At 43.8% G+C, this 23,880-nt stretch overlaps 1 protein-coding gene across 2 annotated transcripts in view; it reads right to left on the minus strand.

Annotated features, from left to right (window-relative positions):
• The window catches only part of CUX2 (cut like homeobox 2), an 854,685-nt gene that overhangs the window by 728,490 nt on the left and 102,315 nt on the right, over positions 1-23,880 (minus strand). For both annotated transcript variants that reach the window (XM_078667470.1, XM_078667473.1), the window contains exon 2: positions 19,084-19,196. In XM_078667470.1, coding sequence (XP_078523596.1) covers positions 19,084-19,143 — 60 coding nt within the window. In that variant the 5' untranslated portion in view covers positions 19,144-19,196. The remainder of the gene's footprint in view (positions 1-19,083; positions 19,197-23,880) is intronic.

Raw genomic sequence — 23,880 nt, forward strand, 5'->3', positions numbered from 1 at the left:
TGATAAAGTGTAGTTAGGATTGGGGGCTGCGAAAGCTATAAACTACATTGGGTTTCAAGGTGTAACATTTGCTTTGGACAAGGCAGAGGTTAGGACCTAATGGCATCTTTCTTCCACCACTTCTAAGTCTCAATGTCAACAACCGGAAACAACAATTTCCAAATGATTGCTGCCTCCAGGAGTGTGTCTGCAGCTCTTTAATGGGACCATCCAGTGAAAAGTAGAAAGTCTGTGCTCTTACCCCATCTTAGATCATCCATTATCACAAATAATAAGGTTCTGGAATGTTTCTTTGTTGGATAACATCTGGTTTATTGAACATGCCAGGGCACCATTCATTGGGTGGCTGCTATAAAATATCTACATTTTTTAGGACGAGAAAACAAACCATTCTCTCATGTCGTGAACATATAAAGAGACCTCCCTGTGGGCAGCAAAGGGACAGACCTGGAATATCAGACAGCTATGTCCCAATTATCTTCACCCCTAGACGACGTCTGACCCAGTACCCTAGGAGTGACTTCAGACTAAGCTATATCAAGTGTACGGCTTACCGGCTTGTATGAGTTCTGGTGATGCTTAACCCCTTCCGTGCTGCCGACGGGAACACTACCTCCCCAGTGCTGCCGTCGGCCAACTGCCGACGCAGCCCCGCCCACCCTTTAGAACGCCCGCACCGCGGCAGAAAAACCGCCACGGTTAAGGCATTAAATGCTTGTGGCACAATGCTTTAACTTGTGCTACAAACAACCACCAAGATTTTTTTGCCAATCCTTCGCATTGCAAATGGGCTATCTGCAGACTGGGGTACAACACTCCTTCTCACTACAGCATTAATGAAGATGGGAATCAGCTTGGTGCGGGCCTCACTGAACATAGTAGTGAATGCAGTGAGGGAGGTCTGTAAGTGGCAGAAGGCCTCTAGCTCAAAACTCACAGTCCACCGTCACTGCAACCCCTGGTCTTAAAGGGACCGGAATCACAATGCCACAAAAAGGGACACAGTGTGAAAGTGACATTTAGGAGAAGATGCAGAAATCTATGGAACAGCTGGCTGCAGTGGCGGTTCTTCAATGGGGGCGTTTGGGCGCCGCCCCCCTGCTTTCTCGCCGTGCGAGAAGGCAGAAACAAATGCCTTCGGTTCGATTCAGCGCTACATAAAACTAAAACAAAAACATAGAGTACTCCTCTGCAAATGCCCTGATAACTTAATTTTGAGTGGCTGGGGGCAGGTGGGGCTTGCAGGGAAGCCTCAGGGCAGTGAATTATATTTTCAACAAGCCGTTATTATCCATGTCCGCCGTACACTTTATAAAGCAGTGGGTGCGAGAGGGAACATACTGGGCAAGGAAAATGGAGGGAAGAGGGAGGCATGTTGATGGAGACGAAAAGGAATGCAATTACCTAGTAGGGAGAGGCGTGGGCATATAGAGAAAGAGAGGTATTGAGGAAGGGAAGGAACAAAAGAGAAGAGCGTAAAGGACACTGAAGGGGGAAGGTGGCCCTGTCTCCTAAACCCTTTTCAATCACACCAGGATGAATCCCTTTACTCCTTTGTCTTTGTGTATACCAACTTGGTGCGCTTCCTCACACAATTCAGGATAATTCAGGACTTACTTGGTCTTACGCCCTACCAATTTCAAAGTTCTCCAGCCGCTACGGCTGACTGTAGCACCCAGGAAGCCAGCCCCCTGCACATACACAGTGCAAGTTGTCTTAAAAGGACATCTTCCATTTTGAGAATGGTTACTGCCAGTCATCGGCCAAGAATAAAAGAGGTTTGTAAAATAAGCACTTAGACATCTAAAGTTCATAACACTTTAACCTATATTAACCGTAGCATAGCCTTACCTCTATCAAAGTTTAATTAAAATATGTAACAGAGTGTTACGCACATTATAGGAATTGTGCTCCCTCTGTGATACATCTTTTGCCCTGTTCAATAAACATAGGCCTGAAGTACCACTTCCTTTGTGACGTACAATTGTCAGACTAGGAAATGGGTAGAAAACTGTACAATAACACAAACATGCATGCAGACTGTCGTCCCTTGGGTTCATGCAGATTTGAGTGTACAAAATTCACACTTTCGGCCACGCTGCCATGTCTAAATAAATGTCAACTGGGGAAAGAATTTTACCCATTTTGAATAGGCTTAATGTTTTCTCTTCAACCAGCTTGTTGAGATATGGATCAGGAACCTCAAGAAAATACATGAAAAATGTTCTTGCACTTGATCATTTTAAGAGGGGAAATACATGACCACCACCGATCTGGGATACAAGAGCTATATTTTGGAAATAAGCCTCCTGAAGGGCTCTCCCTCATCTGAAGCCATGATTTGCCTGAGAGGCCAATAAGCCTGTATGTGCAGCTCAAGACGTCATGGTTCACTCCACTGTAGGTTTTGCAATCCGTAATTTGTCATATATTTCCAAATCGAAATATATCACTGGTACGGTAGTAGGAGGTGGGAAATGGACAAAGTATCCTTGTAGATCCAGGATTGATGGATTATTTTGCATAGCATGGGAGTCTTTGAAGTGGGCATGTTTGGTCTGGTAGTAAGCTTTGTGAAGAAAAAGAGACTCAAGTGTCTTTTTCAGAGTTTTCCAGAGTTTCGGCCTCTGTACTGTTAGTCTTCGGCCTCCAGATCTTTGCCTCTTACATCAACAGGCTGTCAGTACATAAGGAGGGCAGGACTACATTCTTGACATGGAAACCCCCCCATTGGGTCATTGTTCATTGGAAATATTAGCATTTGGGTGTCAAGTCCCACCCCCAATGCTCCTCCCTCCACTGTCTCTCTTCCTTTGTATGGGCTCCAGTCATTCTGGGGCTCCTAAACCAATGTCTCGTCTTTCGATATGAAATGCGAGTTGGCAGCTTCTCCCGAGGCAGCTGTTGTCAGTGTGTGCTTGTGAGCAAGTCTTACAAGAGTGGTACGAAGTTCCTCAATAGAGAGTAGGTATGAGAAGTTAAAACCCGTAGTAGGGTCAGAGAAGGACCACTAATGTCTGCAAGGAGGAGAGGGAATTCTCCTTGTTGGAACTAGGGCTCTCACAGACCCAGCAAGCTAGGTGTCATGCTTCATCATTTGAGCCTGCCCCTCGTCAGGACGGCGCTGCAATACCTGACGGGCACCCGAAACCGGGGCTCTTTATCAGGGATCTTTTGTTCCTGCCAGTGGGTGCAGTGGAGGTGAGGGGCCTAGTGTGTGTAGATGTAGGAAAGATGTGAGTTAAAATAGGTCAGTTAGTCCTAAACAAACTTTATTCTGAAGGTAAACTGCCTAATTAAAAGGTGGAGTGGAGAGGGGCCAAACCTAGTCGTGAAGTATCTAGTTGTAAGAGCCCTACTCTGAAATGATCAAGCACATAGTGTCAAAACATTGGGATGAAGCAGTTACTAATGCAGAACTGGAATTAGCTAGTGCAGAAAAGACACATTGCAGAAAAGACACATTATCTACAAGTAACCACAGCTGAGACGATTCTCAAGTATGGAATGGTCAAAAGAGTTGAGCAGGAAGGATGAAATTCAATGCAGCTAGATTGTGTGAGTACAATGGGAATTAATTAAAAGGAAAAAAGGTAGCTGGAAGAGATGTTAGTGCCAATCCAATATCCACTATGTAACGAGTATTAGAGCCTTCAGTTCTAAAAAAGGAAATTGACACTTCCTTGCTTTGTCCAGTGGTCCTGCTTACCATGCCCTATTCCCAATCGTCACTGCTCCCCCAATTATTTCAATAGCCCTATTATATGTGTTCCCCTTTAACTAAGTGAGCTACCTTAAGTATGTACCATCTGGTACATATTTCCCTGTTTTATAAAAAGTAGTCTGCTGGCCCTTGAATAACAGGTCTACGTTATGTGCCCCAACCACCCAAAAAATAAATAATAGATAAATAAAAACAACCTACTGAAAGAGTAGTAGATCTATGCAGCATGAGGAGATACAAACAACACTTTGGTACAGATTGTGTCACCCTACGTTAGTTCAAACATAAAGATGAGTACAACGACATGACATAGTAGAAGAAGCTCTCCCGCCTAGGGAGAGAACAACCCAACGCACTACTTTCAAAGGACCAAAGGTCTGATTCATTACTTCAACTGTGAGGATATTCGTACTCAAGATGAAAGAATGTTCAAATGTGTGATTTATTCATATCCATATCAGGATTTCAATATAGATGGTACATGTCAATAATCTGTATTCCACACGTATGTTCGGGTGTGTTATCACATCACACAACCCAATGCATTTCGGGCATGGCCCGTCGTCAGGGGAATTACTCTACAAACAAAAACATACAAGAACCAAATGTAATACGCATGTAACAATATCAGCAAAAACCAAACTAGAATCCAATCCCAGTAAACGTGTGTTTGAAAAATGAGAAGTGCTCGACTACGTGAACGTGACAGAGAAGCGAGAGTATGTGACCCTGTAAATGAAATTATAGCCTTAGAACCAAAAGTCACAACCGAACCATAAACCATAGTGAAACGCTATATATAGTGACTACTTCAATCAAACGGGTGCACAAGATAGAATATATCTTCAGTAATCCAGTAACCACCACCAATCATGCAATAAGAAAACGAGTCCCCGATCGTGGGTACTTACTCGTGTGAATGTAACAGCGGGACTCCGAAGAGTTCCACGAGGTGAACGCGCAGTGAGAAAGCAGGAAGTCAGAATATACACGACAGTGAACATAGAGATAGGACTAAACGTAATGAATAGAGTGTGGGCGCCATCTTGAAAGGTGCAAACCAGTAAGGCAAAAGTAAAGTAGACAGATCAGAGATAATTCAACAAAACGGGATGACAAAAAGAATCACAAATAACATAAAAATTCAATGCGATCATTGAGACCCAACGGGGCCATCGTGGAAAGGTACCGGATCCAAAAGATCTCTCTCTTTAGTAGGTGGTTCTTATTGTTGCATGTGATAGGAACTTGTTCCAATATTTGGAATTTAAGCTGAGCCACTGTATGTCTGTGCTCAAGGAAGTGGGTGGCAACACTAGATTTTTGATTTTCAGTTCGAATGTTGCTCTTATGTTCCAAGATTCTCGTGCGAATCATTCTCTCAGTGTGGCCCACATAGCATTTGCCACATGGGCATTTAAGAACGTAGATCACATTCTTGCTGCTACACGTTGCGTTGACCTTCAACTTGATAGGGAAACCTTTCATCGGGTGGTTCATGGTATTGCCTTGGATGCTGTTATGACAGTTGCTGCAATTGTGGCATGGTTTAAAGCCACTGTATATCACTGCGGATTTGGGACTGCTGGTGTTGTTCAGAATCTCTTTCAGGTTTCTGCCCCTGGTGAAGGCAAAGATGGGGGGTTCTGAAAATAAACCATTAAAATCAGACTCATGTGTCAAGATAGACCAATGTTTACGAATGATCCTTTGAAATTGTGAAGAGGCTTTAGAAAACTTAGAGACTACCACCATACGTTCGGTGGGGGTCTTGCGTTTCGGTTGTAGCAAAGATGCTCTACTGAGTTTCTCACTTCGCTGGATAGCCAAATCCAAGATGGGATTAGGGTATCCCCTTGCGCGTAAACGATCAAGGACAGTTTTGATCTGAGTCTTGCTCTCATCAGGCCTGGAAACGATTCTTTTCACCCTGAGTATCTGAGCATATGGCAAGTTGTTTTTGAGTCCCATCCGGTGGAAGCTATGATAATGTAGGGTAGAGTTTCTGTCTGTGGGCTTGCGGAAGACTGTAGTGGACCAGTCTCCCACCTCTCTTAGTATTTTCACGTCCAAAAAATGGACGCAAGATGTACTATGTTCCCAAGTGAATTGAATACGCTGTGTGACTTGATTCCAAGTGTTGAGAAAAGTAATGAGGGTCTCATTAGAGCCTGCCCAAAGTAAAAAAATGTCGTCGATATACCGCAGATATAATCGACCATTTTCTTGCCAAAGGTCTTGGGAGAGAATGTGATTCTCTTCGAAGATTCGCATGAAAATATTGGCGTAGCAAGGAGCAGCCGAATTTCCCATGGCCGTACCGTTAAGCTGTAAAAACCATTTGTCAGAGACGGTGAAATAGCTATGATATAGCGTAAACAAAGTCAGTTCCATCAGAAATATTTTCAGATCTTGGTCAATGTCAGAATGGGCCAAAGTGCTCTCAATCGCATCAATACCCCCGTCATGGGGGATTGACGTATAAAGGGAACTAACGTCCACGGTGCACATGATGAGATGATCATTTTTTAGGGTATTCATGACTGGTTCTAATTTCAAGATGAAATCTGTTGTATCTTTTACAAAAGAATCCGCTGAGATGACAAATGGTTGGAGGTATTTATCCAAGAATTTTCCTACGTTTTCGTGAATGCTGTTTCTAGTAGACACAATGGGTCTACATGGCGGATTTGACGGGTGTTTGTGTAGTTTTGGTAGTAAGTACAAGACAGGAGGTCTAGGATTGGTGGGTGTGAGATATCTTTTGGTTTTGTCGTTAATAGTGCCATTGTCAAACGCCTTGTTGATGATGATCATCAAATCATTAGTATATTCCTTGGTGGGATCTCCAGGGAGAATGTCATATGTGTCGGTATCTCCGACATGAGCTGTGATTTTGTCCATGTAGAAGTTGGTATCCATGACTACCAGAGCCCCTCCTTTGTCTGCATTTTGACAGATGATGTTGGGATTGTCAGCAATTTTCTGGAGTGTGTTTCTCTCTTTACGGGTGAGGTTTCCCCGTTTCGCTGTCTGTATGAATGGAAGTTTTAAAATGTCTTGTCTGACTAAGTTCTCAAACGTGTCGATGATTTTGTGGCTTGATGGTGCCAAGAACGTGCTGTGAGGTCGTAGGCCTCTGAGCATGTCTTCCTCCTGTGTGGTGATCGGACAGATATTGCGAAAGTAGTGTTTCAAACGCATATTGCGTATCAATTTGAACGCGCTCACTTCAAGTTCCAATGTATTCGTACCAGAGGTAGGAACGAATGATTGTCCTTTCTGAAGGATGCGTGTTTCTTCGTCGGACAGGACCGTTGAGGAAATATTGATCACTAGGTTCTCTTCCATGTTCAGCGTCTTCCTTTTACTTTTTTGTTTTTCACAGGCGGTGTTTTTTCCGGTTCCTCGGCGGGTTTTTCCCCCCCGGGTTCTTTTTATTGAGTGGTACCCGGCTCTAAAAAAGGAACCGCAGTGTTGTTAGAGGTACTGGGAGTTTGGGCATCAGTGTCTGGTCGGCTCTGTGCAGGTCTTGTTCTTTGATCATCCTCTGAGGATGAAGTTTCATTGGCGGAGAATGGATTATATGGCTTGTTAGGACGCCGGCGGGCGTATGCCTCGGCCCAGGAATAGACCTCGCCCAATTTGTAGTCTATAGTATCCCTTTTAAATTTCCTGAGTTTTCGCTCCTGTGTCTCCCGTATATGTTTATCCAATTGGATGTTGATATCCTCCAAGGATTTTTGTAATTCTTCGGCGGTCATGGTGTCGTCTAGTTCCTTTCTCACGTTTGTGATTTCTAGTGTAAGTTCCTCCAAAGTCTTAGATAGCTCCTCCACAATCAATAAAATAAGATCGAGGGAACATTTATTTAAGATCGAATACCAACGTTCCACAAACTTGGTATTATTTTTACAGAGAAGAGGTTTTAGTGGGACCCGTAGGCCACGGGGGATCCGTTGCACACGATGGTACCGGATGAGGGTACTTGCATGAAGTTTTTGATTAGAATGTTTTTTTAAAAGGTAGAGTAATTGACGAAGATTACTTTCTGCACTTCGGGTGTTGCCAGTGACGATGACATCCTCCTGTATCATCCCGTAGATTTTATCTGCATCATCTGTGGTGTATGCGAAAGTGCTTGCTTTCTGGTCGGTCATTCCAGAAACCGAATCAAAATTCATGGTGTAGGCGTGCTGAGTTCCAGTAGCAGAAAAATAGAAATGTTGAAGAAAGTGGTACTCGCACAGCAGGGTATTCCTTGAAAATGAAGACTTGTAAAGAGTTTTCGTGTGCAGGAGGGTGGAAAACACTGTCTAGCCTTGCAGTGTGTCAATGGACATAGTAGAAGAAGCTCTCCCGCCTAGGGAGAGAACAACCCAACGCACTACTTTCAAAGGACCAAAGGTCTGATTCATTACTTCAACTGTGAGGATATTCGTACTCAAGATGAAAGAATGTTCAAATGTGTGATTTATTCATATCCATATCAGGATTTCAATATAGATGGTACATGTCAATAATCTGTATTCCACACGTATGTTCGGGTGTGTTATCACATCACACAACCCAATGCATTTCGGGCATGGCCCGTCGTCAGGGGAATTACTCTACAAACAAAAACATACAAGAACCAAATGTAATACGCATGTAACAATATCAGCAAAAACCAAACTAGAATCCAATCCCAGTAAACGTGTGTTTGAAAAATGAGAAGTGCTCGACTACGTGAACGTGACAGAGAAGCGAGAGTATGTGACCCTGTAAATGAAATTATAGCCTTAGAACCAAAAGTCACAACCGAACCATAAACCATAGTGAAACGCTATATATAGTGACTACTTCAATCAAACGGGTGCACAAGATAGAATATATCTTCAGTAATCCAGTAACCACCACCAATCATGCAATAAGAAAACGAGTCCCCGATCGTGGGTACTTACTCGTGTGAATGTAACAGCGGGACTCCGAAGAGTTCCACGAGGTGAACGCGCAGTGAGAAAGCAGGAAGTCAGAATATACACGACAGTGAACATAGAGATAGGACTAAACGTAATGAATAGAGTGTGGGCGCCATCTTGAAAGGTGCAAACCAGTAAGGCAAAAGTAAAGTAGACAGATCAGAGATAATTCAACATAACGGGATGACAAAAAGAATCACAAATAACATAAAAATTCAATGCGATCATTGAGACCCAACGGGGCCATCGTGGAAAGGTACCGGATCCAAAAGATCTCTCTCTTTAGTAGGTGGTTCTTATTGTTGCATGTGATAGGAACTTGTTCCAATATTTGGAATTTAAGCTGAGCCACTGTATGTCTGTGCTCAAGGAAGTGGGTGGCAACACTAGATTTTTGATTTTCAGTTCGAATGTTGCTCTTATGTTCCAAGATTCTCGTGCGAATCATTCTCTCAGTGTGGCCCACATAGCATTTGCCACATGGGCATTTAAGAACGTAGATCACATTCTTGCTGCTACACGTTGCGTTGACCTTCAACTTGATAGGGAAACCTTTCATCGGGTGGTTCATGGTATTGCCTTGGATGCTGTTATGACAGTTGCTGCAATTGTGGCATGGTTTAAAGCCACTGTATATCACTGCGGATTTGGGACTGCTGGTGTTGTTCAGAATCTCTTTCAGGTTTCTGCCCCTGGTGAAGGCAAAGATGGGGGGTTCTGAAAATAAACCATTAAAATCAGACTCATGTGTCAAGATAGACCAATGTTTACGAATGATCCTTTGAAATTGTGAAGAGGCTTTAGAAAACTTAGAGACTACCACCATACGTTCGGTGGGGGTCTTGCGTTTCGGTTGTAGCAAAGATGCTCTACTGAGTTTCTCACTTCGCTGGATAGCCAAATCCAAGATGGGATTAGGGTATCCCCTTGCGCGTAAACGATCAAGGACAGTTTTGATCTGAGTCTTGCTCTCATCAGGCCTGGAAACGATTCTTTTCACCCTGAGTATCTGAGCATATGGCAAGTTGTTTTTGAGTCCCATCCGGTGGAAGCTATGATAATGTAGGGTAGAGTTTCTGTCTGTGGGCTTGCGGAAGACTGTAGTGGACCAGTCTCCCACCTCTCTTAGTATTTTCACGTCCAAAAAATGGACGCAAGATGTACTATGTTCCCAAGTGAATTGAATACGCTGTGTGACTTGATTCCAAGTGTTGAGAAAAGTAATGAGGGTCTCATTAGAGCCTGCCCAAAGTAAAAAAATGTCGTCGATATACCGCAGATATAATCGACCATTTTCTTGCCAAAGGTCTTGGGAGAGAATGTGATTCTCTTCGAAGATTCGCATGAAAATATTGGCGTAGCAAGGAGCAGCCGAATTTCCCATGGCCGTACCGTTAAGCTGTAAAAACCATTTGTCAGAGACGGTGAAATAGCTATGATATAGCGTAACTCTTCGGAGTCCCGCTGTTACATTCACACGAGTAAGTACCCACGATCGGGGACTCGTTTTCTTATTGCATGATTGGTGGTGGTTACTGGATTACTGAAGATATATTCTATCTTGTGCACCCGTTTGATTGAAGTAGTCACTATATATAGCGTTTCACTATGGTTTATGGTTCGGTTGTGACTTTTGGTTCTAAGGCTATAATTTCATTTACAGGGTCACATACTCTCGCTTCTCTGTCACGTTCACGTAGTCGAGCACTTCTCATTTTTCAAACACACGTTTACTGGGATTGGATTCTAGTTTGGTTTTTGCTGATATTGTTACATGCGTATTACATTTGGTTCTTGTATGTTTTTGTTTGTAGAGTAATTCCCCTGACGACGGGCCATGCCCGAAATGCATTGGGTTGTGTGATGTGATAACACACCCGAACATACGTGTGGAATACAGATTATTGACATGTACCATCTATATTGAAATCCTGATATGGATATGAATAAATCACACATTTGAACATTCTTTCATCTTGAGTACGAATATCCTCACAGTTGAAGTAATGAATCAGACCTTTGGTCCTTTGAAAGTAGTGCGTTGGGTTGTTCTCTCCCTAGGCGGGAGAGCTTCTTCTACTATGTCCATTGACACACTGCAAGGCTAGACAGTGTTTTCCACCCTCCTGCACACGAAAACTCTTTACAAGTCTTCATTTTCAAGGAATACCCTGCTGTGCGAGTACCACTTTCTTCAACATTTCTATTTTTCTGCTACTGGAACTCAGCACGCCTACACCATGAATTTTGATTCGGTTTCTGGAATGACCGACCAGAAAGCAAGCACTTTCGCATACACCACAGATGATGCAGATAAAATCTACGGGATGATACAGGAGGATGTCATCGTCACTGGCAACACCCGAAGTGCAGAAAGTAATCTTCGTCAATTACTCTACCTTTTAAAAAAACATTCTAATCAAAAACTTCATGCAAGTACCCTCATCCGGTACCATCGTGTGCAACGGATCCCCCGTGGCCTACGGGTCCCACTAAAACCTCTTCTCTGTAAAAATAATACCAAGTTTGTGGAACGTTGGTATTCGATCTTAAATAAATGTTCCCTCGATCTTATTTTATTGATTGTGGAGGAGCTATCTAAGACTTTGGAGGAACTTACACTAGAAATCACAAACGTGAGAAAGGAACTAGACGACACCATGACCGCCGAAGAATTACAAAAATCCTTGGAGGATATCAACATCCAATTGGATAAACATATACGGGAGACACAGGAGCGAAAACTCAGGAAATTTAAAAGGGATACTATAGACTACAAATTGGGCGAGGTCTATTCCTGGGCCGAGGCATACGCCCGCCGGCGTCCTAACAAGCCATATAATCCATTCTCCGCCAATGAAACTTCATCCTCAGAGGATGATCAAAGAACAAGACCTGCACAGAGCCGACCAGACACTGATGCCCAAACTCCCAGTACCTCTAACAACACTGCGGTTCCTTTTTTAGAGCCGGGTACCACTCAATAAAAAGAACCCGGGGGGGAAAAACCCGCCGAGGAACCGGAAAAAACACCGCCTGTGAAAAACAAAAAAGTAAAAGGAAGACGCTGAACATGGAAGAGAACCTAGTGATCAATATTTCCTCAACGGTCCTGTCCGACGAAGAAACACGCATCCTTCAGAAAGGACAATCATTCGTTCCTACCTCTGGTACGAATACATTGGAACTTGAAGTGAGCGCGTTCAAATTGATACGCAATATGCGTTTGAAACACTACTTTCGCAATATCTGTCCGATCACCACACAGGAGGAAGACATGCTCAGAGGCCTACGACCTCACAGCACGTTCTTGGCACCATCAAGCCACAAAATCATCGACACGTTTGAGAACTTAGTCAGACAAGACATTTTAAAACTTCCATTCATACAGACAGCGAAACGGGGAAACCTCACCCGTAAAGAGAGAAACACACTCCAGAAAATTGCTGACAATCCCAACATCATCTGTCAAAATGCAGACAAAGGAGGGGCTCTGGTAGTCATGGATACCAACTTCTACATGGACAAAATCACAGCTCATGTCGGAGATACCGACACATATGACATTCTCCCTGGAGATCCCACCAAGGAATATACTAATGATTTGATGATCATCATCAACAAGGCGTTTGACAATGGCACTATTAACGACAAAACCAAAAGATATCTCACACCCACCAATCCTAGACCTCCTGTCTTGTACTTACTACCAAAACTACACAAACACCCGTCAAATCCGCCATGTAGACCCATTGTGTCTACTAGAAACAGCATTCACGAAAACGTAGGAAAATTCTTGGATAAATACCTCCAACCATTTGTCATCTCAGCGGATTCTTTTGTAAAAGATACAACAGATTTCATCTTGAAATTAGAACCAGTCATGAATACCCTAAAAAATGATCATCTCATCATGTGCACCGTGGACGTTAGTTCCCTTTATACGTCAATCCCCCATGACGGGGGTATTGATGCGATTGAGAGCACTTTGGCCCATTCTGACATTGACCAAGATCTGAAAATATTTCTGATGGAACTGACTTTGTTTACGCTATATCATAGCTATTTCACCGTCTCTGACAAATGGTTTTTACAGCTTAACGGTACGGCCATGGGAAATTCGGCTGCTCCTTGCTACGCCAATATTTTCATGCGAATCTTCGAAGAGAATCACATTCTCTCCCAAGACCTTTGGCAAGAAAATGGTCGATTATATCTGCGGTATATCGACGACATTTTTTTACTTTGGGCAGGCTCTAATGAGACCCTCATTACTTTTCTCAACACTTGGAATCAAGTCACACAGCGTATTCAATTCACTTGGGAACATAGTACATCTTGCGTCCATTTTTTGGACGTGAAAATACTAAGAGAGGTGGGAGACTGGTCCACTACAGTCTTCCGCAAGCCCACAGACAGAAACTCTACCCTACATTATCATAGCTTCCACCGGATGGGACTCAAAAACAACTTGCCATATGCTCAGATACTCAGGGTGAAAAGAATCGTTTCCAGGCCTGATGAGAGCAAGACTCAGATCAAAACTGTCCTTGATCGTTTACGCGCAAGGGGATACCCTAATCCCATCTTGGATTTGGCTATCCAGCGAAGTGAGAAACTCAGTAGAGCATCTTTGCTACAACCGAAACGCAAGACCCCCACCGAACGTATGGTGGTAGTCTCTAAGTTTTCTAAAGCCTCTTCACAATTTCAAAGGATCATTCGTAAACATTGGTCTATCTTGACACATGAGTCTGATTTTAATGGTTTATTTTCAGAACCCCCCATCTTTGCCTTCACCAGGGGCAGAAACCTGAAAGAGATTCTGAACAACACCAGCAGTCCCAAATCCGCAGTGATATACAGTGGCTTTAAACCATGCCACAATTGCAGCAACTGTCATAACAGCATCCAAGGCAATACCATGAACCACCCGATGAAAGGTTTCCCTATCAAGTTGAAGGTCAACGCAACGTGTAGCAGCAAGAATGTGATCTACGTTCTTAAATGCCCATGTGGCAAATGCTATGTGGGCCACACTGAGAGAATGATTCGCACGAGAATCTTGGAACATAAGAGCAACATTCGAACTGAAAATCAAAAATCTAGTGTTGCCACCCACTTCCTTGAGCACAGACATACAGTGGCTCAGCTTAAATTCCAAATATTGGAACAAGTTCCTATCACATGCAACAATAAGAACCACCTACTAAAGAGAGAGATCTTTTGGATCCGGTACCTTTCCACGATGGCCCCGTTGGGTCTCAATGATCGCATTGAATTTTTATGTTATTTGTGATTCTTTTTGTCATCCCGTTTTGTTGAATTATCTCTGATCTGTCTACTTTACTTTTGCCTTACTGGTTTGCACCTTTCAAGATGGCGCCCACACTCTATTCATTACGTTTAGTCCTATCTCTATGTTCACTGTCGTGTATATTCTGACTTCCTGCTTTCTCACTGCGCGTTCACCTCGTGGAACTCTTCGGAGTCCCGCTGTTACATTCACACGAGTAAGTACCCACGATCGGGGACTCGTTTTCTTATTGCATGATTGGTGGTGGTTACTGGATTACTGAAGATATATTCTATCTTGTGCACCCGTTTGATTGAAGTAGTCACTATATATAGCGTTTCACTATGGTTTATGGTTCGGTTGTGACTTTTGGTTCTAAGGCTATAATTTCATTTACAGGGTCACATACTCTCGCTTCTCTGTCACGTTCACGTAGTCGAGCACTTCTCATTTTTCAAACACACGTTTACTGGGATTGGATTCTAGTTTGGTTTTTGCTGATATTGTTACATGCGTATTACATTTGGTTCTTGTATGTTTTTGTTTGTAGAGTAATTCCCCTGACGACGGGCCATGCCCGAAATGCATTGGGTTGTGTGATGTGATAACACACCCGAACATACGTGTGGAATACAGATTATTGACATGTACCATCTATATTGAAATCCTGATATGGATATGAATAAATCACACATTTGAACATTCTTTCATCTTGAGTACGAATATCCTCACAGTTGAAGTAATGAATCAGACCTTTGGTCCTTTGAAAGTAGTGCGTTGGGTTGTTCTCTCCCTAGGCGGGAGAGCTTCTTCTACTATGTCCATTGACACACTGCAAGGCTAGACAGTGTTTTCCACCCTCCTGCACACGAAAACTCTTTACAAGTCTTCATTTTCAAGGAATACCCTGCTGTGCGAGTACCACTTTCTTCAACATTTCTATTTTTCTGCTACTGGAACTCAGCACGCCTACACCATGAATTTTGATTCGGTTTCTGGAATGACCGACCAGAAAGCAAGCACTTTCGCATACACCACAGATGATGCAGATAAAATCTACGGGATGATACAGGAGGATGTCATCGTCACTGGCAACACCCGAAGTGCAGAAAGTAATCTTCGTCAATTACTCTACCTTTTAAAAAAACATTCTAATCAAAAACTTCATGCAAGTACCCTCATCCGGTACCATCGTGTGCAACGGATCCCCCGTGGCCTACGGGTCCCACTAAAACCTCTTCTCTGTAAAAATAATACCAAGTTTGTGGAACGTTGGTATTCGATCTTAAATAAATGTTCCCTCGATCTTATTTTATTGATTGTGGAGGAGCTATCTAAGACTTTGGAGGAACTTACACTAGAAATCACAAACGTGAGAAAGGAACTAGACGACACCATGACCGCCGAAGAATTACAAAAATCCTTGGAGGATATCAACATCCAATTGGATAAACATATACGGGAGACACAGGAGCGAAAACTCAGGAAATTTAAAAGGGATACTATAGACTACAAATTGGGCGAGGTCTATTCCTGGGCCGAGGCATACGCCCGCCGGCGTCCTAACAAGCCATATAATCCATTCTCCGCCAATGAAACTTCATCCTCAGAGGATGATCAAAGAACAAGACCTGCACAGAGCCGACCAGACACTGATGCCCAAACTCCCAGTACCTCTAACAACACTGCGGTTCCTTTTTTAGAGCCGGGTACCACTCAATAAAAAGAACCCGGGGGGGAAAAACCCGCCGAGGAACCGGAAAAAACACCGCCTGTGAAAAACAAAAAAGTAAAAGGAAGACGCTGAACATGGAAGAGAACCTAGTGATCAATATTTCCTCAACGGTCCTGTCCGACGAAGAAACACGCATCCTTCAGAAAGGACAATCATTCGTTCCTACCTCTGGTACGAATACATTGGAACTTGAAGTGAGCGCGTTCAAATTGATACGCAATATGCGTTTGAAACACTACTTTCGCAATATCTGTCCGATCACCACACAGGAGGAAGACATGCTCAGAGGCCTACGACCTCACAGCACGTTCTTGGCACCATCAAGCCACAAAATCATCGACACGTTTGAGAACTTAGTCAGACAAGACATTTTAAAACTTCCATTCATACAGACAGCGAAACGGGGAAACCTCACCCGTAAAGAGAGAAACACACTCCAGAAAATTGCTGACAATCCCAACATCATCTGTCAAAATGCAGACAAAGGAGGGGCTCTGGTAGTCATGGATACCAACTTCTACATGGACAAAATCACAGCTCATGTCGGAGATACCGACACATATGACATTCTCCCTGGAGATCCCACCAAGGAATATACTAATGATTTGATGATCATCATCAACAAGGCGTTTGACAATGGCACTATTAACGACAAAACCAAAAGATATCTCACACCCACCAATCCTAGACCTCCTGTCTTGTACTTACTACCAAAACTACACAAACACCCGTCAAATCCGCCATGTAGACCCATTGTGTCTACTAGAAACAGCATTCACGAAAACGTAGGAAAATTCTTGGATAAATACCTCCAACCATTTGTCATCTCAGCGGATTCTTTTGTAAAAGATACAACAGATTTCATCTTGAAATTAGAACCAGTCATGAATACCCTAAAAAATGATCATCTCATCATGTGCACCGTGGACGTTAGTTCCCTTTATACGTCAATCCCCCATGACGGGGGTATTGATGCGATTGAGAGCACTTTGGCCCATTCTGACATTGACCAAGATCTGAAAATATTTCTGATGGAACTGACTTTGTTTACGCTATATCATAGCTATTTCACCGTCTCTGACAAATGGTTTTTACAGCTTAACGGTACGGCCATGGGAAATTCGGCTGCTCCTTGCTACGCCAATATTTTCATGCGAATCTTCGAAGAGAATCACATTCTCTCCCAAGACCTTTGGCAAGAAAATGGTCGATTATATCTGCGGTATATCGACGACATTTTTTTACTTTGGGCAGGCTCTAATGAGACCCTCATTACTTTTCTCAACACTTGGAATCAAGTCACACAGCGTATTCAATTCACTTGGGAACATAGTACATCTTGCGTCCATTTTTTGGACGTGAAAATACTAAGAGAGGTGGGAGACTGGTCCACTACAGTCTTCCGCAAGCCCACAGACAGAAACTCTACCCTACATTATCATAGCTTCCACCGGATGGGACTCAAAAACAACTTGCCATATGCTCAGATACTCAGGGTGAAAAGAATCGTTTCCAGGCCTGATGAGAGCAAGACTCAGATCAAAACTGTCCTTGATCGTTTACGCGCAAGGGGATACCCTAATCCCATCTTGGATTTGGCTATCCAGCGAAGTGAGAAACTCAGTAGAGCATCTTTGCTACAACCGAAACGCAAGACCCCCACCGAACGTATGGTGGTAGTCTCTAAGTTTTCTAAAGCCTCTTCACAATTTCAAAGGATCATTCGTAAACATTGGTCTATCTTGACACATGAGTCTGATTTTAATGGTTTATTTTCAGAACCCCCCATCTTTGCCTTCACCAGGGGCAGAAACCTGAAAGAGATTCTGAACAACACCAGCAGTCCCAAATCCGCAGTGATATACAGTGGCTTTAAACCATGCCACAATTGCAGCAACTGTCATAACAGCATCCAAGGCAATACCATGAACCACCCGATGAAAGGTTTCCCTATCAAGTTGAAGGTCAACGCAACGTGTAGCAGCAAGAATGTGATCTACGTTCTTAAATGCCCATGTGGCAAATGCTATGTGGGCCACACTGAGAGAATGATTCGCACGAGAATCTTGGAACATAAGAGCAACATTCGAACTGAAAATCAAAAATCTAGTGTTGCCACCCACTTCCTTGAGCACAGACATACAGTGGCTCAGCTTAAATTCCAAATATTGGAACAAGTTCCTATCACATGCAACAATAAGAACCACCTACTAAAGAGAGAGATCTTTTGGATCCGGTACCTTTCCACGATGGCCCCGTTGGGTCTCAATGATCGCATTGAATTTTTATGTTATTTGTGATTCTTTTTGTCATCCCGTTTTGTTGAATTATCTCTGATCTGTCTACTTTACTTTTGCCTTACTGGTTTGCACCTTTCAAGATGGCGCCCACACTCTATTCATTACGTTTAGTCCTATCTCTATGTTCACTGTCGTGTATATTCTGACTTCCTGCTTTCTCACTGCGCGTTCACCTCGTGGAACTCTTCGGAGTCCCGCTGTTACATTCACACGAGTAAGTACCCACGATCGGGGACTCGTTTTCTTATTGCATGATTGGTGGTGGTTACTGGATTACTGAAGATATATTCTATCTTGTGCACCCGTTTGATTGAAGTAGTCACTATATATAGCGTTTCACTATGGTTTATGGTTCGGTTGTGACTTTTGGTTCTAAGGCTATAATTTCATTTACAGGGTCACATACTCTCGCTTCTCTGTCACGTTCACGTAGTCGAGCACTTCTCATTTTTCAAACACACGTTTACTGGGATTGGATTCTAGTTTGGTTTTTGCTGATATTGTTACATGCGTATTACATTTGGTTCTTGTATGTTTTTGTTTGTAGAGTAATTCCCCTGACGACGGGCCATGCCCGAAATGCATTGGGTTGTGTGATGTGATAACACACCCGAACATACGTGTGGAATACAGATTATTGACATGTACCATCTATATTGAAATCCTGATATGGATATGAATAAATCACACATTTGAACATTCTTTCATCTTGAGTACGAATATCCTCACAGTTGAAGTAATGAATCAGACCTTTGGTCCTTTGAAAGTAGTGCGTTGGGTTGTTCTCTCCCTAGGCGGGAGAGCTTCTTCTACTATGTCCATTGACACACTGCAAGGCTAGACAGTGTTTTCCACCCTCCTGCACACGAAAACTCTTTACAAGTCTTCATTTTCAAGGAATACCCTGCTGTGCGAGTACCACTTTCTTCAACATTTCTACAACGACATGACCTCAGAGACGGAGTTTTAAGAAGTAATAGAAACGTTTCGACACAAGCATTTTGATACATGAGTCAGTACACTGAGAAGACCTCTAGACTTTGACAGATGAAAGTTTTGATCAGTACCTTGTTTGGTTGTAGCTGACAAGGAGTCGGTGATCCCGATGATGTGTTTAAGGAGGTCATCTTGGAAAAGTGGGTTGGAAGTAAGGAAGAGGAGCTCAGAAGCTGAAGCTCTCCTGTTTGAGGGAAGAGGAAAGGGTTTTGAGTTAATGCCAGTACATTGCAAATCAAAAGACACAAAGTATTAAAAAGGCTGAATTTGTTCAGTGTTAATAAGCATTCACTATGAAAACCATGTAAAATTTGCACAGTGTGTGCTGCCCTTCAGAATAAATGGCCTAAGTATGCAGCTAGGTCTAAATGGGAAACATCATTTACTACGAAGGCATCCCCACGCATAACGTTTACCACGGTACACTTACCACGCAAACGTTTTTTCAACGTGGGTGCCTTCCACGACCGTCTATACCACGAAAGTACGTTCAGCGTGGATTGGGGGGAGACGTGGTATTCCGTCCAGTCGTGCTGGGGGGGCTGGGGGAGGGTTGGGAGGGGGGCTAGGGGGGCTGGGGGGGTCTCCCCCCCAAAAAATAACAACAATTAAGGAGCGAGTTAGATTTAAAAAAAAAACGCTGTGTTATTAATGAAGTAAAAGGAAAGAGCCTCCCCCAAAGACGTGCAGTGTACGTCAAAAAAGAAGTCCTTTATTTATTTTGGAAGACGTGTTTTGACGCTTGTTTCCATGGTAGATGGAAGTAAGGGCTGCTGGAGAAAGACGTGCAGGTAAGACGTGGTACAATCCTTCGTTGTAAATTCCAGCGTGGTAAAGCCACTTGCGATGTAAAATTCGCGTGGTTATGCCATGCGTGGAACTTGAAATCGTTGAAAAATCATATATTCGGTCTAAATACTGGCATAAGATTAGATATATTACCGAAATGGTCAGTCCAAATTACACCTACACTGTGCCGACGATTAATACAAATTCTTAAGAAACTCGTACAAAAGTCGACACAAAACAAAACCTGCGTTCTACACTAATACACTAACCACTACACTAGGCAGTCACAGTGATGGCGCCATATATTCCGAAGTGCAAATCAACACAAAGTGGGCACACAGTCAGAGATGCTCCACTCAGCTCTGGCAGTCACTCATAGACTACATCATCAAGACACCTTCTCAACTGGCAGCCAAAGGCAGCTCGAACCTCAGTGCTTTAGAATGACTTTCACCACTAAACAAATATTTCCCATCACCGAGTGACCACGCCACACATTCTCCAAACGAAGCATCACCCTATACTTTTTTCTCTGACCCATAACAATTCCTCCGAGAGGTTCATGTGCAGTATCACAAGCTCACGCTCATGGTACAAATGAGTTAATGAAAGCAAAAGAAACCAAAGTACAATACTCATGCCTTCAAGTGGAATAGACTGATCTGTAATGCTTCTTTAAGACTTGAGATAGGATTGCAATGACAAACATTTACGTACAAAGGGGTCGATTAGGATGGCGGACGGACTTGCGTCCGTCCGCCACCCCTGAGTAGGAGGGACCGTCCGCATGGGCAGCGGCGGTCCCTCCATGGCAATTAGGATGTGACCGCCACCCTGGCGGTCACATCCTGTATGTTTTACATTGCGGCGGGTGCTGCTTGAAGCAGCACCCGCCGCAATGTAAAAAACGAAAGCTGTGCATTTGCAAGCACAAAGCGGCAGGCACCGCGCGGTGCCTTCCGCTTCGTGCACGCAAAGGCAGGGGGGTACCATAGGTACCCCCCATGTGCACCCCCCACGCAACCTTCACCCAGGGGGCCCGCAACGGGCCCCCAAAGTGATTGTCCGTATGCTTTTCCACGGCGGAAAAGCCGCCGCGGAAAAGCATTGCTTTCCCTACATCCTAATATGGCTGGCGGTGTCTGACAGACACCGCCAGCCATGTTAGTGCTTTTCCGCCGTGGTCGCCTTCCGACCGCGGCGGAAAAGCGGCGGACACATTGTGAGACCCACCAGCCATCCTGATTTGGCGGTGGGTCTTTCAGGCCTCCTCGGCGGATTTCCCGCATACTCCGGGCCGGCGGTTGCTTCCGCCGGCCCGGAGTATGCGGAAAATCCGCCATCATAATGACCCCCAAAGTCTTTCATGTAGTATGTCTCCTTTTTAATCTACAAAAAATATTAATATTTTCACATTTTTTTACTGTACAGAAACATGTTTTTCGGCAATGCAATGGTGAATCAAATTTCTAACACAAGTGAAGACACACTGAGGAACACACATAAAAAAATCGCTCAAGCAACCACATTTCTGCATCCCTACATTCAAGAAGACCAATCTTTCTTAGAGACAGTTTAATGTTTACTGTCTTTTCTTGACAAACAGGATCACTGAATCATATGAAAACCTGCCACATGCCCATTGGACAGATAGTTTCTCCTTTAAAGGTCATAAGGGAAATATCATTAAACAATTGAGGAAACAGACACTCTGGTTAGAGCTAGGGCATCAAATGTGGGTCCAACATTACAAATTGTTAAGAAATCCATATAAGATAAATTTACATGCAGTGAACATCTTGCATGGACAGTGGTTATCTAGAAAATCTGGCTTGGGCCCACCCTACCTGAACCTACTGTGTACACCAGGTTAGAGTGTTTGTAAGCACCAATACAGTTTCATAAGAAGATACTCAATAGACAACCTTAATGGAATATGGCGTTGATCACACCATCATACTTCTCTGTGAGAAAAAGAGGAGTTGTGATTATTTTCTTTCACCTTTTTTGCAAGTAAGGGACTCACTAAAAGTTTAAACAAATATCTCAGTGCCTCTCTAGTCCTATTGTATTGTATGGTAACTGCATTTATATAGCACTTATTATCCCAATTGAGGCATTCAGGAGCTTTGGAAGAGTAGTGCACTACTCCAGAACCCAAGGTTAGGAGTTAATCCAGTGGTTGTTGCTTGGTTTTTGTTACTTACTCTGACAAGCCTTGTGCTATCAGGGACACCGTTCCATGCATTTACTCCAGTTTCGTAGTGCTAGGAGTTAGGTGGGCATTACCTTATTTTCCAGGAAATCCCCATTAAGAACAATCTTAGCTTAAATCCTGAACAACACAAAGCCGAAAGCAAAATCTTAAACTACTGTGTAACACAAACCACTGCCTGTGAGCAGCAATACTTCAACAAAGCTGTTACAGAAAAAGGGGTCTAAAATATGTAGCAAATAGATGTGACAAAATAAGGTGCATCATTTTAATTATTTAAGAAGTTTGGTATAGTGCTGCCATTTTGCATACCACCTACTTATGTGCGCTGTGTGGTGGTAAGCACATATGGGAACACAATGTAATACATGGGATTCAGGCAGTTGTAATAGTTCAACTGAACATAGGTACACAAAGAAATGTTCAAAAGGACCAGAAGGAATTGATATACAGGTGGCAGGAGACAGAAAGTCAAGACAACATGGGCAATATTGGGACATGGAGAGGACTTAATGGTGAGTGCAACCTGGTACGTGAGATCTGATGGAGGCGCTGGCGATCTAAATGTGCCCTTGTTGAATTTAGAAATAATCCATAGAGTCTTAGTGGGATGCTGTGTCCGTCACAGATTTCCAGGAGTACACAGGTACATGTTTACACATACGAACATTTAAGTGGTGTACATTTATATTATAATGCAGAAAAGCATTTGCACATTCAAACTGTTTTCGATTCTCAACAGAAAAAAAAATGTCTACATCTACAAACTTATTCCCCCTTAACCTCATCCATTTTTAGGTCTCGCCTGTCGATGCGCATGCGCATCGAGCTTGCGAGACTATTGGGGCTTAAACAGTCTTTAACCAACTTGCAAGGAATCGTGGCGATTCCTTGCAGTGCCCGTGAAATTGAAGCTTAATGCGCTTAAAAGCGCGTGCACATGCCCCCAGCCGCCTGCCTGCCCCTGCTGCTTTCACACCCTCTCGCCGTCTGTTCCCCCTGCTGCGTCATCAAAGGCTTTCACGGCGGCCGGCCATGCTTTCAGTTTCACTGCCGGCCGGCCGTGTAAAGTGCACTTCAAAGGCCGCTCTCCCTGCTCCGCCCCCTGTAAGTGCTCTTGTTTTACTCGTTTACTTGTTTTTCGAACATTTCTCCCACCCGTCTTCCTTCTCTGTAATCCATCCCGCCCCCTCCAGCTACACGTTCTTTGTTTCCCAGCCTCTTGTTTAACTTATCCCATCCCCTTACTGTTTCTTCTACCCTGTCCCTGTTTTTCCTGCCACCTCCTATACGTGCCCCATCCCCCTTCCCCACTACAGAGCGCCCAAAGCAAAGAACCATTTGCCACCCCCTCCCTGCTGCTGCTCTTCCCAGCGCGTGCACTACACCCCCTTCTCCCAACGCTCTCAGCTCCTTGGCGCAGGTCACGGCTGAGCACACAAGCAACAGACCCTCTGTATTGTCCGTTTGATGCTGGCCTCTGGCTTTCCGTCTCACTTGTTATGTTTCATTGCCTGCTTACTCCTGTTTATTTAATCTTTTAAACTATCTACACTTCTAAACTCCTGCTACATTAACGTTTTAAATTACAAATTAAAGCGTGCGCTCTGCCTCAGGCATCTGAGCCGTCCCTACGCTCCCCACCCACCCCCATCCTTCACACCCCCTGCTTCACAGCCATCTGTTCCTCTCTCCCCGCACACAGCCTCTCCGACTTCCCCTCTCTGCTGCCAGCCTTAGGGCCGCCTCTGGGTTCCCATCCTCGGCTCTGCTGGCATCTCGTCTCCTCTCGCTCCCACCGCTCCTTTCCCCCACTCCTTGTTACTTCTGAATTCCCCGATATTACTGCAGCATAAAGGAGGTG

The sequence above is a fragment of the Lissotriton helveticus genome, chromosome 11 (assembly GCF_964261635.1).
Source record: "Lissotriton helveticus chromosome 11, aLisHel1.1, whole genome shotgun sequence".
NCBI classification, from domain to species: domain Eukaryota; kingdom Metazoa; phylum Chordata; class Amphibia; order Caudata; family Salamandridae; genus Lissotriton; species Lissotriton helveticus.